Source organism: Myotis nattereri, assembly GCF_964212035.1.
Source record: "Myotis nattereri genome assembly, chromosome: 6".
Lineage (NCBI taxonomy): Eukaryota > Metazoa > Chordata > Mammalia > Chiroptera > Vespertilionidae > Myotis > Myotis nattereri.
This window is the reverse complement of record NC_138081.1, coordinates 51,011,205-51,029,307: the sequence shown is the minus strand read 5'-3', so window position 1 is coordinate 51,029,307 and position 18,103 is coordinate 51,011,205. Positions and strand designations below refer to the sequence as shown.

General features: G+C 35.8%; 1 protein-coding gene across 6 annotated transcripts in view; it reads left to right on the top strand.

Annotated features, from left to right (window-relative positions):
- EPHA7 (EPH receptor A7) overlaps window positions 1–18,103 on the top strand; it is a 179,980-nt gene that overhangs the window by 52,357 nt on the left and 109,520 nt on the right. For all 6 annotated transcript variants that reach the window (XM_081094518.1, XM_081094520.1, XM_081094519.1 and 3 more), the window contains exons 4-5: window positions 8,003–8,158; window positions 8,997–9,332. In XM_081094518.1, the coding sequence (XP_080950644.1) occupies window positions 8,003–8,158; window positions 8,997–9,332 (492 nt within the window). The remainder of the gene's footprint in view (window positions 1–8,002; window positions 8,159–8,996; window positions 9,333–18,103) is intronic.

Here is an 18,103-nt window from a genome sequence, read left to right as displayed (position 1 = left end):
AATTCCTTCAGAAAAAGTTCAATTGTGCTTAAAATCACAGGCCTGGAAACAGAGTAAGACCTGAGGAAGCTGATTCTAGTTGTGTTCAATTAGCTCATGGAAGAAGAATTGAGAGGGTTAGGAAAGAAGGAAACCAGGCCGTTGTCTGGAAAAATGATGTGAATGAAAAATAAGTACAAGATCTATTCAGATATTCACTCAAAATTCACTTTGTATATTATGTATCAAAAATCTCCCCTAAATATAAACTTGGTATTGATAAGAATCTATTTTGTTATTTAATTACTCAGATAAAATTGCCACTCCTCAAATAAAACATAAATTATCATTTATGTGTCTCTAAAATTACCAAATGGGTAAAAAAGAATATAATGATTATAGATTTTCCAAATTTTTAAATAATTTATAGTTAATTTATTTTACCTAAATGCAGCTTTATAAAAATAGATGGATATAGAATACACTAGAGGCCTGTTTGTGCACCGGTGGGGTCCCTCAGCCTGGCCTGCGGGGATTGAGCCAAAACTGGCTCTCCAACATCCCCCGAGGGGTCCCAGATTGCGAGAGGGTAGTTCTCCGGTGACACACCCAAGAATCGGGCTCCCTCCTCTCTGGTTCCAGGTGCGTCACCCGAGAACCACAGCTGCCAAGTCTCTACAGCTCGGCAGCTCCTGCGTTGAGCGTCTGCCCCTTGGTGGTCATTGTGCGTCATAGCTACTGGTTGGATGGTCAAATGGTTAGACTGTCGCTGAGGCTTTTATATATATATATATAGATGTGTTAGACAAAGTAATATATTATCAACAGATAAAATTTAATAATTTTTCTTTGCTTACTTAAATGTTCAGTTTGAAGTCACATATTAATAGATGTTAGATGTAACAGCTTTACTGAAATATAATTCATATGCCCATTAAAGTGAACAATTCAGTGTTTCTTGGTATAGTCATAGAGTTGTTCAACTGTCACTGCAAATTAATTTTAGAACATTTTCATCACCTCCGAAAGAAACCCTGTACCCATTAATAGTCACTTGCCATTTCTCCTCACTGTTCCAGCCCTTAGCAACCACTAATCTACTTTCTATCTCTATAGATTTGCTTTTTATGAATATAATACATAAATCGAATTATACTAGTATAATATATGATCTTTTGTGACTAAGTTTCTTCACCTAGCATAATGTTTTCAAGATTCATCCATGTGTAACGTGTCAGTCTTTAACTCCTTTTGGTGGCTGAATAATACCCCATTCTGTGTGTTTGTTTGTTTTTTGGTCGGCATTTGGGTTGTTTATACTTTTTGGTAATTATGAATAAGTCTGCTACGAATGTTTATATACAAGTTTTTCTGTTGCTATATGTTTTCATTTTTCTTGGGTCTATACCTGGCAGTGGAACTATTGGGTAATATGGTAAATGCTTAAACTTTAAAAGGACTATCAGTTTTTTTCCAAAGTGGCTGCAACACTTTACATTTCTAACAGTAATAAGGGTTCTTATTTCTCCATATTTCTACCAACACTTGTTTTATCTGTCTTTTTTATTATAGCCACTGTACTTGGTATAAGTGTGATTTCATTGTGGTTTGGATCTGCGTTTCCCTGGTGGCTAATGATGTTGAGCATCTTTTTGAGTGTGAATTGGTCATTTGTATATCTTCCATTGAGAAATATCTACTCAGATTATTTGCATTTTTTGATTGGCTTATTAACGAATTTTTATTTTTCTTAAAATTCTAACTTTTAGATTTCTCTATATCTCATTTTACCCCCTCATCAATTTTATGGTGGAAGTGTTTTGTGATTATGCATTCTTTAGAGACTTTGATAGTCTGAGAAGAAACCTGGAACCTACAGAATGGTGATTCTAAAAACCTGGAAATTCTTTTACAAGATAGAAATGTCCAAGCTCCAGGAATGATTCAGTTACTGTGATAGGCCCAAGGCATTGGTGTCTTTCCAGGAATCCCTAATGTGCAGTCATGGAGCATAGATGACTAAGGAAATAGATTATCAATGCCTTTGTCCGGTATGTCTGAAATTAAAGTTGGAGCTTAAGATTTCCAAGAAATTGGCCCATTAAAGACCAGAGAATATTTCTTGGCCATAGAACTCTAGAAGTATGTGGATTTTCTGGGATAGGGTCCTTAGAAATATAATAAGATAAAATATCCCCTAGGTTTACCCTGGTAGGTGATAAACCTGAAGGACCAGGGCAATTCTGAGCGTCTGCACCCTCACTCAAAAGGAAGAGACACTCCATTTCACCTAATTGCTTGGCCTGAAGGGTGGACATTTGTCTATGGCTTTTAGGATGGCCTTTATGATTGTTTACTGAGAACACAGAGAATTTAGACCCGTACCCTGGTTGCTCCCCAGACCGCCTCCTGGAGGTGTACTCGGAGACCCAGCACCCGTTACCCAAACACTCACACCCCCTGAAGGCAGCTATAGAACGTGCGCTGGTCAGGAGACTTTAACTGAGAATCGGAGTACAAGGATTCAGTATTAATTCCCTTATGCGTTTAAATAGCCCTGTGTTGATAGATATTTTGTTGCGGTATTATGACTCTTAAGTAATTTACTTATAAACCCTATTGCCTTTGTGTTCTTCTTAAAGGAATTTAAATTCCAATATTATTTGAACCAATTTCAAATTACATAGGACAAGATTATTATTTAAAATAGTTGAAATTAAATATGTTAAATGACATTTCTTTCATTATAGTAGATACTATAACTGATTTTGAAATATAGTATACTGCAATATAATTTAGGGGATATATTGAAGCAAATAATAAAGTTACTCTCTAGTAAACAGAAATTTCATGTGCTTCCTTGATCCCCCCCTTTTTTTTCTTTGGTATTTTTCCAGAGAACAGACAAAGTGAAACTTGCTTCGTAGATGAAATCTGACAAGACTATGCTTATTGGCTCTAGAATAATGAATTTTTATGTTATTTTATTCATTAAGGTCCTAAGGGCTAAAAAAAAAATTCAAAAGAATTAATCTGAGGCCTTTGTGGTAACACTGAAAAAGAACTATTACTAAATTAATGGGTAGATTATTTTTTTTACAAAAGTAATGAAATATTGAAAACAGTTTTTTACATATTTCCAACTTCATCAATATGATGAAACATTACATAAAGGGATAGTGAACACACAATACAATATATAGATGATGTATTATAGAACTGAACACCTGAAACCTGTATAATTTTATTAACCAGTGTCACCCCAATAAATTCACTAAAACAGAAAAAAATATAAACACACACACAAATACAATGTTCAGTTAAAAAGCAAAAACATCAAAAGGCAGGAAATTAAAATGGTATGTTTTTTATTGTAACTAACTTTACCATAGTCGCATAGTATATTAATTAAAGTTTTCTTTCAGTTCAAATGCTGTTGAACAAATTGAGAAATAAAGCAAAGGAAGAAAAGTTTTAAAACTGTGATTGCATGATTCCTAGAAAGTTATTTCTGTATATTTTGTAGTTATGTATGAAGTGAATTTGTCTTTGTTTGAGGTTTCAGAAGTCATTTACCCCTAAAAATGTTTTTATTAGTACTTTTTAGAAAAGCAGCTGCATTTATAGAAGATAAATTATCTTGATTTCCAGGTAGTGTTTTTGGAGCAGTTTTGAGAACTCATCTGATTCTTCCTATGTGGTTGACTCTCAGATATGTCACTCCACCCCAGTTTCTGTCACTGAGTATTTTACTGAAGTTATTTCATGTAGTGATTTCATCTAAAATTTTAATTTTTAAGAACATCTGTTATTTTCTTCCCAAACTTTTTAACCACCCAGTTGCTCACTGTTATCGTAAAAGACAGCTTAGGTTATTGCACATTCTTGACTTAATACCATAGCTCCAAAAATTTTGAACAGTAACACCCCTTATATGTGGGGGATACATTCCAAGATGTCCAGTGGAGGCCTGTAACATGAATAGTACCTCACACTATACTATGTATATACTATGTTTTATTCCTTTACATACCTACCTATAATAAAACTTAATTTATAAATTAGGCACAGTAGATTGACAATAATTAACCTATAATAAAACTAGAGACCTAATGCACGAAATTCGTGCAAAAGTAGGCCTTCCTTCCCCCGGCTGCCGGCACTGGCTTCCCTCTGGCACCCGGGACCCGGGCTTTCTTCCAGGCACCAGCAGGCACCTGGGACCCGGGTTTCCCTCAAAGCCCCGGCTTTGTCCAGAAGGATAGAAGGACGTCTGATCTAATTAGCATATTATACTTTTATTATTATAGATAACAATTATAACAATGTACTATAATAAAAGTTATGTGAATGTGGATTCTCTCAAAGTCCTGTTGTGCTATACTCATCCTCCTTCTTGTGATGTTGTGAGATGATGCAATGATGAGATGAAGCGAGGTGAATGAAGTAGGCAATGTGACATTGGTTAGGCTACTATTGATCTTCATCAGGAGAATCATCTGCTTTGGGTGATTCCGGATCATGGAGCCATGCCAATTGAATGTGGGTAACTGAAACTGCAGAAAGTGAAACCGTGAATCGGGGGGTGGCGGGGGGGACTCCTGAACTTCTTTTTAATAAGTCTAAATTAATAGTTCCTTAGAGGTTAAGTAAAATACTCTCCTGTTACAGCTCATTATTTTCAATATTAACTGAACTGAAACAAAATATTACTTCAAAGAAAAAATGTTAAGACTTTTATGACCACATTTTCCAATATTGTTTCTGTCATTATCTATTTAATAATAGCCATGCATGTTCTCCATAATTTTGCAGGAATTGTCAGTGACAAAATTCATAATGAAATTAAGAATACCAATTTAATATCTCTTCTGTAGGTATGTTAGAATATTATTTCATAGTTTTCTAAGTTAAAAATAGCTTTAAATTTGTAACGGGGTATGATTAAAGAAATAGGGACACATTGAAAATAAATTTTTAGGGTTGCGAAAGCCCTTGATAGCCATTGAATAAGTGCCAAACTATGGCTCATTCAACAGTCGACACTGGTGGAATAGCACATGGTTGCGTATCAGTAGTCCTGCGTTTTAAATCTAGTTTCAACCTAGACAAATGGACTTATTTGAAGAACTCAGGTTACTTTTGCTTCAAATCTATTGTCTTATCTGTTAAAGTGGTAACAGAATTTAATGTAAATTTGAAAGTAGAATGATAAGGATTTTAAAGTTTTCTACCCTCTATATTCTACAAATCATGTATGTTGAGAGAGAAAAAAAAAATGTACCTCTTTGTTTGTGAGGAAAACAGGAATAAGCCTTTCGTTAGAGGCTTATATTTGCAATTGGAGCATGGGAATTTGAGGGACTGCACTAGGTAGTTCCCTGCCTAGTAACTCTGGAAGACTTCCCTTGTAGATGTTAAATCATATTGCCACTGTGTTCTCATCTCCCTGCTTCCTAACCGCCTCTCCCTGTAAAATCTAAGTAAATATGCACATGATATCATCAAAGACTCAACGTACACCTTCTCCCCCTCCCTTCCCTCCTTCCCTCCCTCTCTGTTACTGTCTCTTTTTCTTCTTTAATTCTCTGGGTCTAATGTTATCAAGCTTCAGGTTGTGAATAAAGCATTGCCTTCTCTATTTTATGGATGGTATATCTGGATGTTGAATTACAAATAATACTTAGAGCAAGAAACAGTGAATACTTAAAGAAAGGCTGAGAAATTCATGCTCAGTTCTTTAACCTAGCAGTTCACCATTCTTTTATGTGGCAAGATCTTATCTTTATAAACATTTTAAGTGTTATATTTTTTATATTATTTTATAATCAATTTCATTGTTCTCTTGATGCCTTAGATTTGTAGTAATTGCTGCTAAGAACATGTGAAGGCACATTAAGCTTCGTTGCTTAATATGTTATGTGTGTTTTCCTCTTGTATGAATTGAGGAAGCCAACCAAAGGCGGGCTGGCTTTTGAGCTCAGTAGTGTATGGTTTATTTACAAAGAGTTGATTGTAGTGCTGTTTCTGTATCTAACACTTATCTGTCACAATATAACAGATCTTTAAATTAAGTTTCTAAGTTATCTAAATTACCCATCTTCTTCATGTAAAACAGGCTTATTTTCTTGAAACTCAGAAGGTGATTTTGAACTCTCAAATGTATCCAAATCACGAGTTAAAAAATCAGCATGTGAACAAAAATAGAGAATGATTCACCATTTTTTTTTTTTTCTGGAGAATATACCTTCTTAAAAAAAACAAGATTGTTTTTCCCACCAAATAGTGAAAATGTGATTCAGTTACTGAATAATGCCCAAGTTAAGAACATTAAATAAACTTAAATGTAAATTTAGGTTAAATATTAACAAATCTTTATAGATATGATTTATTAATTTCTATCAAATTTGAAGGTCACTAAAACGTAAATAGATATTCATTTAAAAATATGAAGGATACATTGAATTTATTTAGTATGTTAAATGTATAATACCATCTGTTAATAAAAAATGTTGAGATAATATAATTTTAGTTTGCTAAATTTTAATTGAAAATAAATATAGAAAATATCCAGTGATAGTAAATGGTTCAAGGTTACTTGATTTAATAATAAATAAGATGTAAGTGGGTAAAAACAACTTCAGTAGGAGGTGATGGCGATGTTTTCGTACTTATCTACTCATTGCTGAGAGCATTTGCTGTGTTAGTGTGACTATACCCTAAGCTTCTCTCAGCAGGGGAGAAACAGTCCTCAGTCTGTTCATAGTTGATGGCTTTTTCCTTAATGCTGGTGGAATAGGTGTCTCCTATTTATGAGATTTCATTATTATTAATAACAAGGGAATTCACTTATTGGAAAGCAACCTGTCTTATAAGTTAAACTAAAGGCCCAGTGCATGAAATTTGTGCACTCGGGGGAAGAGGGGTGTCCCCTAGCCTGGTCTGTACCCTGTCACAGTGCGGGAGCCCCGTGATCGATCGCCCCAAAGAGGTAGGCCCTGCCCACCCATCCGGGGCTCCTCGATGGATTGCCCCAAAGAGGTAGGCCAGAGCCGTGGGTCCCGCCTTCGCACCGCATGGAGCCGGGAGGCGGCACCCCCAGGATCCCCAGGCAGGCCTTGCAGCATGGAGGCAGGACCCCCAGGCGGGCTCCATGCTGCACATGCAGTGTCAAGCCCAGCCCCGCCCACCTGTGCTTCCCTGCTGTGCATGCAGCCATCTTGTGAAGGCGTGGTGATCACTTAGGCTTTTATTAGTAAGGATTGGTTGAAATTACATTTTGAAGTTTTCTGAAAATTGGAAGGGAATATATTTCTATCATTTTCAGATGAAAAAATTTACACCATTGTTTCTAGTAGATGATTAAACTTATTTTTTATATTTTTCATTATAAATCAAATTAACACAAAATGTTAATTTACAGATATATTTTTTAAAATATATTTTTAATGATTTCAGAGAGGAAGGGAGAGGGAGAGAGAAATAGAAACATCAATGATGGGAGAGAATCATTGATTGGCTGCCTCCTGCACGCCCCCTACTGGGGATCGAGCCTGCAAGCCAGGCATGCGCTCTTGACAGGATCAAACCAGGAATCCCTCAGTCTGTGGGCCGACACTATCCACTGAGCAACACTGCCTATATTTGAGGAAGAAAACATAAGTTTTTGAGTGTATTAATGCAGTTTAACAAGCAAGTTAATTCTATTGAAATCAGCATTACCCTTAATTAACTATTTTAATATTTTGTCTAAAACAAATTATGCTTATGTTGAGTTTTGGGCTCTTGACTTTGAACTGATGCCAACTATAGGTACAAGTTTGCTGTATCATTTCATTTTTATTATTTTGTCTTAAAATGGAGTATAAAATATGGTTATTGATATATACTAACATAAAAGGTTATCATAAACAGTTTTTCACAAATCATATGTCATACTTTATTCTTTGCAAAATATTACTGAACTTGACAAAAGGTCTGCTTGCTCTCATGCTTCTATTTTCACTTTCTTCTGCATACCCAGCCTGTGGCCGCGGGTTCTACAAATCTTCCTCTCAAGATCTGCAGTGCTCTCGTTGCCCAACTCACAGTTTTTCTGATAAAGAAGGTTCCTCAAGATGTGACTGTGAGGATGGGTATTATAGGGCTCCATCTGACCCACCATATGTTGCGTGCACAAGTAAGTTCCTAATAGTAAAGTTACAAAAGAACTTTCAGATCTCTTCCTGTCGTTGAGATAGGCATAGAATTTGTGAATACACTCACAAATCTTTATTGTTATTAAATATTTAAAATTTGTTCATACACCTCTGAGGCTAAACAATAATGTCAAATACACCTTACTTCAACTTCAATGTAATTTTTATGTTTTCAAAATCAAGATGCATTTTAATAATATTTTTCACATCTATTTATAGGAATCATACAGCGTAAAAAATTATTTGAGTCTCACATGTGTATGAAATGCGATTAAAAAGTAATGGTTTGCAAATTAAAATTCCATCACTAAATAGAACAAATCTCATATCTTGGTGCTTCAATTAATGAGTGCTTGAGAGACCCAAATCCAAACCAAATTCCAGACAGTCCTATAAATCATTCTTGAGCGCATTAAAAATGAATAGATGTATTCTCTGGTATATGCTTAAAAAGAAAACTATTTTTAAACAACTTCACAACTGTTTTTTTTAGGTGCATTAACTGTTCTTTTTTAATTGCTTGGAAGCAAAGTAGCTAAAGACCGTGGCAAAAGTACAAAGACAGTTGTTATCCTGTTTTCATTTTGACATATTAAATGGAAAATAAATAAAGCCTCTTGCCAAGCGAATTCAAGGAGGCTTTTATATGGCTTCTCTAGGAAAGGTAATGAAATGTTTATGTGAAAGAAAGCATTGCAACTAGTTTTCTGTATGGTAATTGAGCCACTAGCTTAATGCCCCACATGGACCTTTAGTGCATTTTGTTTGCTTTTTTTCCTATTTTTTGTTTATTTGTTTATTTATTTTTGGTTTCCAAAGGGCCTCCATCTGCACCACAGAACCTCATTTTCAACATCAATCAAACCACAGTAAGTTTGGAATGGAGTCCTCCTGCAGACAATGGGGGAAGAAACGATGTGACCTACAGAATATTGTGTAAGCGGTGCAGTTGGGAGCAGGGCGAGTGTGTTCCTTGTGGGAGTAACATTGGATACATGCCCCAGCAGACTGGATTAGAGGATAACTATGTCACCGTCATGGACCTGCTGGCCCACGCTAATTATACTTTTGAAGTTGAAGCTGTAAATGGAGTTTCTGACTTAAGCCGATCCCAGAGGCTCTTTGCAGCTGTCAGTATCACCACTGGTCAAGCAGGTATGGTTTTTTGTTTGCCTTTACTAAGTGAATAATGTCCCTACATAAATGAGGTGTCTCACTTGAATATTTCCTTAACTTGGCTACACAGAACTCAATTATTCCAGCTTGTTGATTATTCACACCTTTAGCTTGTCTTTGTTATTTCTCCTGTTGCCTGTTAAACCATTACTAGACTCATTAACATCTCCTCCAGAGATCTGGCAGGAGAAATAAAAGGGATAAATTGTAAACCAGTTAAGACTGCTCTTAGACTAGAAAGTCTGCTGAAAGATCTAGAGGAGGAGAGTGGATATATTGGATAAAATGAAATGCAGAATATTACTTGCATTTTTACCTTCTTGTGTGATATGTGTTCATGGTCAAAATCTACCTGAGAATTTAGGATAATGGAAGAGTTGGCTGCACTGTCTCGCATAATGTTAACCAATATTTTACCAGATAGAATACGTTATTTACACCATGTGGCAAGTCTGAATTAAATTTCGCATCAGGGAATTTTAAGTTCATCAGATTTGTGATGATATAATGTTTACAATATTGAATTTCATACTGGGGCAGTCTCATGACAATTTCAGAAGAAATGAATTAGGATATACAATAACCATGATTATGAACTTATAGTTGATTTGGGCTAAAAGCAGTTTTCACTTATTTTCTTACTCGCGTTTGAGATGCCCTATTCGGTCATTCTTCGCGTTGCTAAGTATGTTTTGGAAAGTACAAATTGGGGAGGAAGTTTCATGAATTGGAGATTTTCTAAACCTTCAGAAAAATATTATTACTGAAGAAAGTTTCAGCAATTGAGGGCTTTCTCAAGCTTTTGAAAATTCTTGCTGCTGAAGGAAGATGCTATGTATAGATGTAGCCAAGTGTTATGTCATCGTCATTAATAAAACTGGACCTACGCTGGAGCCCTGAGTTGTGTGAGCATCATAATAAGCTTATAACAAGGTCTTCTTGATCTTTGGCTAACTGTCAAAAACCAGTATTAGCCCAAATTCCTGGACATAGACTTATCTATTCTTCAGTTCTATGCCAATTTTAGCAAAGTTACCTATTTAAATGATATCTGCAGAATGAAAACTCTGCATATGGCTTCTGCTTACCATTCTGAACAGATTAGTAGGTTCTTATTCTAAAGGTTTCTCTTTGATATTTAAAAGGCTATTGCAAATCAGATTTCCCCTGTAAAATCAGAAGTCTGGAGGTAAAATAACCTAGAGACTTTTAAATCTTCAAACATTAGACAAAAGCAATAACTGATATTTGGATTGATGTATTTTATTTACCCTACTCTATTTACTAGTCTTAAAATGCTTGTTGTTGTTACATATTTTTGTTTGTGTCGCTTTATATTGAAATTTATCATCGTAACTCTACAGTGAGTGTGTTTGAGACACTTTAGGTTGTCCTAGCTGGTTTGGATCAGTGGATAGAGTGTTGACTCACAGATTGAATGTTCTTGGGTTCGATTCCAGCCAAGGGCACATACCTCATGTGCAGGCCTGATCCCTGGCCCTGGCCCTGGTTGGGGTGAATGATAGAGGCAACCAATCAATGTGTCTCTCTCACATTGTTGTTTCTCTCTGTCTCTACCCCTCTCTCTAAAAATAAATGGGAAAATATCCTAGGGTGAGGCTTAACAACAACAAAAATCTTTCGATTTATGATTGTGACACTGGCACTATCTTTGGAATCATTAATAGGACTCAGGTCTACTGAGCTAGAATAACTGCTGCATTCCTGCTGATATCAGATATGTAAAGGAACATTTTAAATTATCTTTTAATACAACATACAGATGCTGAACTTATACCCCAATTAGAATTTTTTTTTTTGCTCTTTAAATGTCAGTGTTTAATTTTTCAAATTTATACTACACCAGCTAAGTGATTCATAGACTTTCCATAAATTTTCAAATCAAATATCTCACAGTAGTAAAGTGGCTTTAGGCATTGATTCTCTTCTGGTTAAAAGCAAACTAGATTTATTTGTTTGGGGGGAGGAGGTACTTTAAATGTGCAAAAATTAGATTGTGATGGTTGCACAATTCTGTAAACATCCTAAAAATATTGAATTGTGTACTTAAAATGAGTGAATTTTATGGTATATAAATTATATACCATTAAAGCTCTTAAACTGTTTATGAAGAATAAAGTTAAAAAGCAAACTAGGTTCGCACCTTTATATTGAAATATTAATGCACAATTGTCTCTACTATATCTCAAATACTAAAAACCTGTGAATTTTCACTGTCACACCATTAGCTTTTTCTACTTTAAAAAAAGGTGTTTAAATATGGCAGCAAGCTGTGGCAATTTTAAAAGTTTTACATTATTTTTTAAAACAGCAGAATATGTGAGTGACTGTTGTCCTATTCCATTTGTATACCCACTTTCCCTCACCTGCATCACCAATATTTGTGCTATTTTTAAAGGGGGAATGATTTAAAAATTGGTTCATGTTCATGAGTATCATGGAAAACTGCAGTGATCCTTGAAGTTCTCCTCCATTAACCACACAGCCTCACTTCCCACCTAGTATATGCTGCAGTCACTTCAATAATGAATTTAAACCTCGACCTCTGGTTTAAATCCACTGATGCCTCATATAAGAAAAATAATCTGGTCTGGCCAGCATGGCTCAGTGGTTGGACGTCTACCTATGAACCAGGAAATCACAGTTCGATTCCAGGTCAGGCACATGCCAGGGTTGCAGAATCGAACCCGGTCGGGGAGCGTGCAAGGGGAGCTTATCAATGATTCTCTCTCATCACTGATGTTTCTGTATCTCTCTTCCTCTCCCTTCCTCTCTGAAATCAATAAAAATATATTTTTAAAAAAGAATCTGCATGTGAGGGGGCAAGAATACAGAGCAAGAATGGCATATAATCAGCCAGGGTTTGAAAGGCAATGAGAGCTCTTTGTAATTCCTTTTCTATTATGTTGGAGCAGGGAGCTCAAGACCCTCCATACCAACATTTGTGGAAATGGAAATACATTGTCTTTTGTTCAGGATCGTGGTAGAGTTATTGGTGTTCAAAGAATGGTGCTCCAGGCCCGGTTCTGCCTGAGTACACAGGAGGTATGTGCTCATGGATGAACCACTAAAGTTCTTTATACATAAAATGGGGATAAAATGATAGCTAGCTTCCTGTATTATCTTGTTAAATGAGATGATATTAGAGAAAACTTAAAAAAATCTTATTACAAAAATGATATTTCAGTGAGTAGCAAGATGAATGCTTATTAGTCTCTTTTTAGGTAAAGCTTTGTGAACATGTCAAGGCAAAACATTGTAAAGTCTTTATTGAAATGAGGGGGGGAAATAATGGAGGCTCAGAATTGTCAACAATGTGTCACAAATTTGGGGGATGGAGAAAATTAATTTTATTTGGCCTGTAAAAAATGTGACTCTTAGCTGGTCACAAGTTATCTTAAGACTAGTCTAAAGTTATCTTAAGACCAATAATTTACTGGTCTAAATTATTATTTAGATCAATTATTATTTAAACCAATAATTAGCTTTAAGATGAGAACTATAGTGAGAGCATAATCTATGATACTCATATTTAGATAATTTTTGTATTTACTTATCAGGAACATATGACTTACATAATCTGGCTGAAATAGATTCTTTTTATTATTGCATTTTTAAGAATAATATTGATCTATTAAGAGTGAAGTAACATGAATCAAACTCATATATATTGGAGATATTTTTAGAATATATAAGTGGAGGGAAAAGCATATACATTTGATTTATGGCATTATGATGCTCAATCTTCTTTACATGGGAAGGCTCTCTTGAACAAATATGGTCTTAATCTATAATAATAAAAGCATAATATGCTAATTAGACTGGACAGCCAAATGACCTTCTGGATGTCATCCGGACATTCTTCTGGATGAAGCCGTGGTGGCGGGGGCCGAGGCAGAGGCAGTTAGGGGCGATGAGGCAGGTAGGCAGTGGGGTTAGGGATGATCAGGCAGGCAGAGTAGTTAGGGGTGATCAGGCAGGCAGGCAGAGTGGTTAGGGGCAATGAGGCAGGCAGGTAGAATGGTTAGGGGCAATCAGGCAGGCAGGCGAGTAGTTAGGGGCAATCAGGCAGGCAGGCAGAGGGGTTAGGGGCAATGAGGCAGGCAGGAGAGTGGTTAGGGGTGATGAGGCAGGTAGGCAGAGTGGTTAGGGGCGATCGGGCAGGCAGGCGAGTGGTTAGGAGCCAGTGGTCCTGGATTGCGGGAGGGTACAGGCCAGGCTGAGGCCTCCCCCACACCCCCGCATGAATTTCGTGCACCAGGCCTCTAGTAATTTCATAAGTGTTCTTAAGAGCTGACTATTTAAATGCTACTTTTAAAGTGTTCATCCAGCTGTACTGACCAGGTGTGTCAAGCACTGTAGAGAATGCTAGGACAGAAGGTAAAGAATGGTCCCATCCTTATGAGGAGCCCATAATGTAGTAGGATGTGTATTTCACAACTCAAGATAGTGCACTTGAATGTAAAGTGATGCATGCTGTAAAAATATTAGGAACAACATACAGAAACCCCGAAGAAGGACTGCCTATTTGGCAGGGAGAGGGGGGGAGGAATGTCCTCACAGAAAATATGCCGGTCATTCTACAACTTCAGAATGGATATAAATTTGCCAGAAGGAGAAGAAATAGTTATATTCTAGGCCCTCAAGAGGAGCTCCCCCTGTAAAACATTATAATTCCCACTATGTTCCATCCATAGACCAATAGGATTAACATAAAAATGGTCTGCAGAAATATGAAAGTTAATAAAAACAGGCCACCCTAAAATTCTGTAATACCTCCATTCACTGTGGGATCATTTAAACAATTAGACAATGTAACTTTGTTAGCAAAACAACAAAAAATTATAAAATGTGGTCTTTCCCCCAAAGAGATTTAATAAGGGATGTAGTAATTATTCCTGTAGTCCTCCTATGTAATGGAGGAACTTGGGACAGAAGCCCTTTATGATTCTATTCTATGTCCATAATTAAACAGACAAAGTCATCATACAGGCGAAAATATGCATTGTGCATTGTTGACTGCCAGTTATTGATAGTAGTGTGTGTACAGATAATGTAATTTTTAGTGCGATTGATAGCATTGGGAAGCAAATAAGGATGAAAACCGTCATCTCTTGAAAGAGGATCTGATTTCCCAGGTTGGGCTCCCCAGGAGTGTAGTGTGTAGGAGTTGTATTTTAGGGTGTGCACATGCGATCAGCACCATCAGAAGAGAGGGGGAGGGAGTATTACTGAGCAGAGACGATGAGCTATGATGCAGGCTCATTGTAATCCTCAGCCTACACCACAGGGAGCTCTGCACCTCGACTGCACCTTCAGATTGTCCAGAGTTGAGGAGAGCATGGCAGACTTTTATACCTCTCTGATAGCCAGCTATGGTTGCAGGCTACCTTAGTAAGGAACAAATTGTCATTTTCCTAAAGAGGGTGCAGGGAACTGGGCTCTGCTTTCTGGCAGCTGTCTCAGAAGCTGGGCAAATAAGTCTTTTAGCCCTTCACCAGGGTGGATGTGGGCAGCCCCTCACAGCATCCATTACAGGTAGTTAAATCATGCACAAGAAGGAGAGGGCAACGTTCCGTGTGTTTAGAGAATAGCGCTGTAAACTAGTGAATAAAAATTTGTAGGAAAGGAGAATAGGAAACTTTATTTTTAGGAAAATACACCTCTCTGATAGACAAGGGGAGAACCTTGTTGGTTTTGAACAGGCAAGTGACATAACTGGCACGGCTAAAGTTTTAAGCTTTCTATATCTTCCAAATAATATTTGATGTAATACATATAAGTAGTTTCTTATATGTAGACTGATAGGTATGTATTTATCTATACCTATGTATTTATGCAGAAGACATTTTCTGAAAATGTGAGAAAATATCAGCAAATCTGCCATTGTGGTGTAGGGAAACATTTCAACTTCTCTGCCAAGATATCTTACAAAGTTTCTCTCTCTCTCTCAAGAAATGTATTTTCCTTATCACCAATTGTGTGTACATGAATGAATGGTTCAGATAGCCTTTATACATTCTAGTATTAAAATTTTCAGGTAAATTTGGTAAGATACGTATTAATAACATTTGCAGGTAAAATGTTGAAGTTTACAGTGTATGACTTAGAAAGGTCAGATGGTAAATATATAGTGGTGACCTTGATTATTGTAATCAAGTACCCTTTACCTTAGAATTATTGTTATATAATCTTATCATGGTCTGCTAGCCTAAAGAAATTAGCTTGAATTTAACTCTATAACCCTTTATAAGGGAATTTGCAGATTGATTTAATAGCCTGGAGATAAATTACTGTTCAATGAAAAGGAGACCTAAAAAGAAGTGTTATTTCCTGAGGATATTAATAACTAAAGTAATCTATGGGAGAGAGCATTGGTAACTATAGTATTTGCCTTTTGGCTACGATTTTATTGTCCTTCAAGAAACTATAAAAATAACCCTGCGTGTCTTAATTTCCCTTATGTTTTCAACTACCCAGATCTTATTTCACTGTCAAAATTAAGATTTGCTTCAGTATTCCCTTTACTTAGATTTCTGTAATGTTTATAGAAAGTGTCGAATGAAATATAAGTGTAGGGTTATATGATACAACATACATAGTCAAAATTACTTGAAAAAAAAGACAGTGCCAGAAGTCATTTCCTGTATTTGTCAGAGTATCTTACACATATTTATTAATGTGACTCAACCATGACTATTTTTCTCATAAATTAACTCAGACCATTTTTTTTCAATGACTTAAAATAGTAGTTCAAGTTATAAGTAAAATAAATTAATTCCATTTAAGTTTATATATTTTTATATTTCCCAAGAATATATACTAGTAAGCTTGATTTCTACTTTAAGGGTACTTGATGTTAAGCAAAAAGTATTTTCTTGTTTGAGAGCATTTACTTATTATATGGAATAATATTAGTGCAACAGCCTCTGGAAGGTGAAACAAGATATAAGTGCAAGAAAAGCCACCACCACCAACAACAAAAATGTTATAGAAATTGTTTTAATGTTAACACACGTACATACACTTAATACAGTCTGCAACAGAAAGATCAGCTGAATGAGATTCCTTCAACAGTAAACCATTCAAAATATGCATGTCTTTTTGTTTCTAGTTATTTTATAAACCTGCTTTATCTGAAAGGCAGAGCAAATTCAGTTATGCTAATTCATGCCATAGTACAGTGATGGCGAACCTATGACACATGTGCCAGAGGTGACACATGAACTCATTTTTTGGTTGATTTTTCTTTGTTAAATGGCATTTAAATATATAAAATAAGTATCAAAAATATAAATCTTTGTTTTACTTTGGTTGCAAAGATCAAAAAATTTCTATATGTGACACGGCATCAGAGTTAAGTTAGGGTTTTTCAAAATGCTGACACGCCGAGCTCAAAAGGTTCGCCATCACTGTCACGGGACATGCTATTTTAGAAATTTACATGCTTTGCTTAACACATTGTTTTAGATTCTTTTAGTGAAGTTTAATTCTTTAATATTTAAGTATTTTTGTGACACCATTAATTTAAGATTATACATGTAGGTACATTTACAGTTTTTCTTTAGTGGGCATCAATAATTAAAATATATAAATTTTGGGATACTCTTTTGATAAACTTTTTTATTATGGGAAATGCAACCATGTTGGCATGAATTCTGACAACTAGAATTTATTGGGTGCTTGTTATGGGCTGGTAACTTTACATGTAAAGACCCATATGCCTACACAGTATCTTTACCTCTCAAACTTACTATGTAAATTCAGGAGAAAATTAAGTCTTTGTGTGATACTGTCTTATAGTAAGTATTTCATGCATTTTGTTTTAATCCCCACCCAAGGACATATTTTTGTTGATTTTTAGTGAAAGAGGAAGAGGGAGGGGAAGGAGGCAGAGAACTCTGATATGAGAGATAAACATTGATCATTTGCCTCCTGTACATGCCTCGACCAGGTATGTGCCCTGACAGGGAATTGAATCTGCAACATTTTTGGTTTATCAGATGACGTTCCACCCAACTGAGCTATCTGGCCAGAGCTCCTGCATTTTCTTATAACATTCTTCACATTTTATCTGGGAAATGTTTGTCTTTTTTTGTTAGACTTCACTTTGTAAGAAAACAGTGGTATCTTAGTCAGTCTTATTCAATAGCCCCTTAACATATTTGGCTCAGGGTGTATGCTTAATAAATCTGTTGAACAAATTCATAAATTCTTTTTTTTTTCATTAATTTTCTGAGAAGAAGGGAGAGGGAAAGAGAGATAGAAACATCAATGATGAGAATCATTGATCGGCTACCTCCCAGACGCCCCCTACTGGGGATCGAACCTGCAACCCAGGCATGTGCCCTTGACCTAAATCGAACCCTTCAGCCTGCAAGCTGATGCTCTACCCACTGAGCAAAACTGGCTAGGGCAACTCATAAACTCTTTATATAGCACTGTAATATGAACAGAGATGTTATAAGATCATCAAGATGAATATTTAAAGGCTTACTTTAATTCATATTTATAATTTTATTTAAATTAGCCAATGGATACATAGGATAATGATTTTACCTATAAAAATTTTGTGATTTGGTCTTGAAACTATATTTTTTAAAATCTTAAAATGAGTTTTTCAATCTCTACTTGGTATTTAAGTAGAGATTTAGGACTAAAGCTTAAGTAATCCATTATAAAATATTAAGATACAAATAACCTTTAATTTTAAAAACTTAAATAGCTGT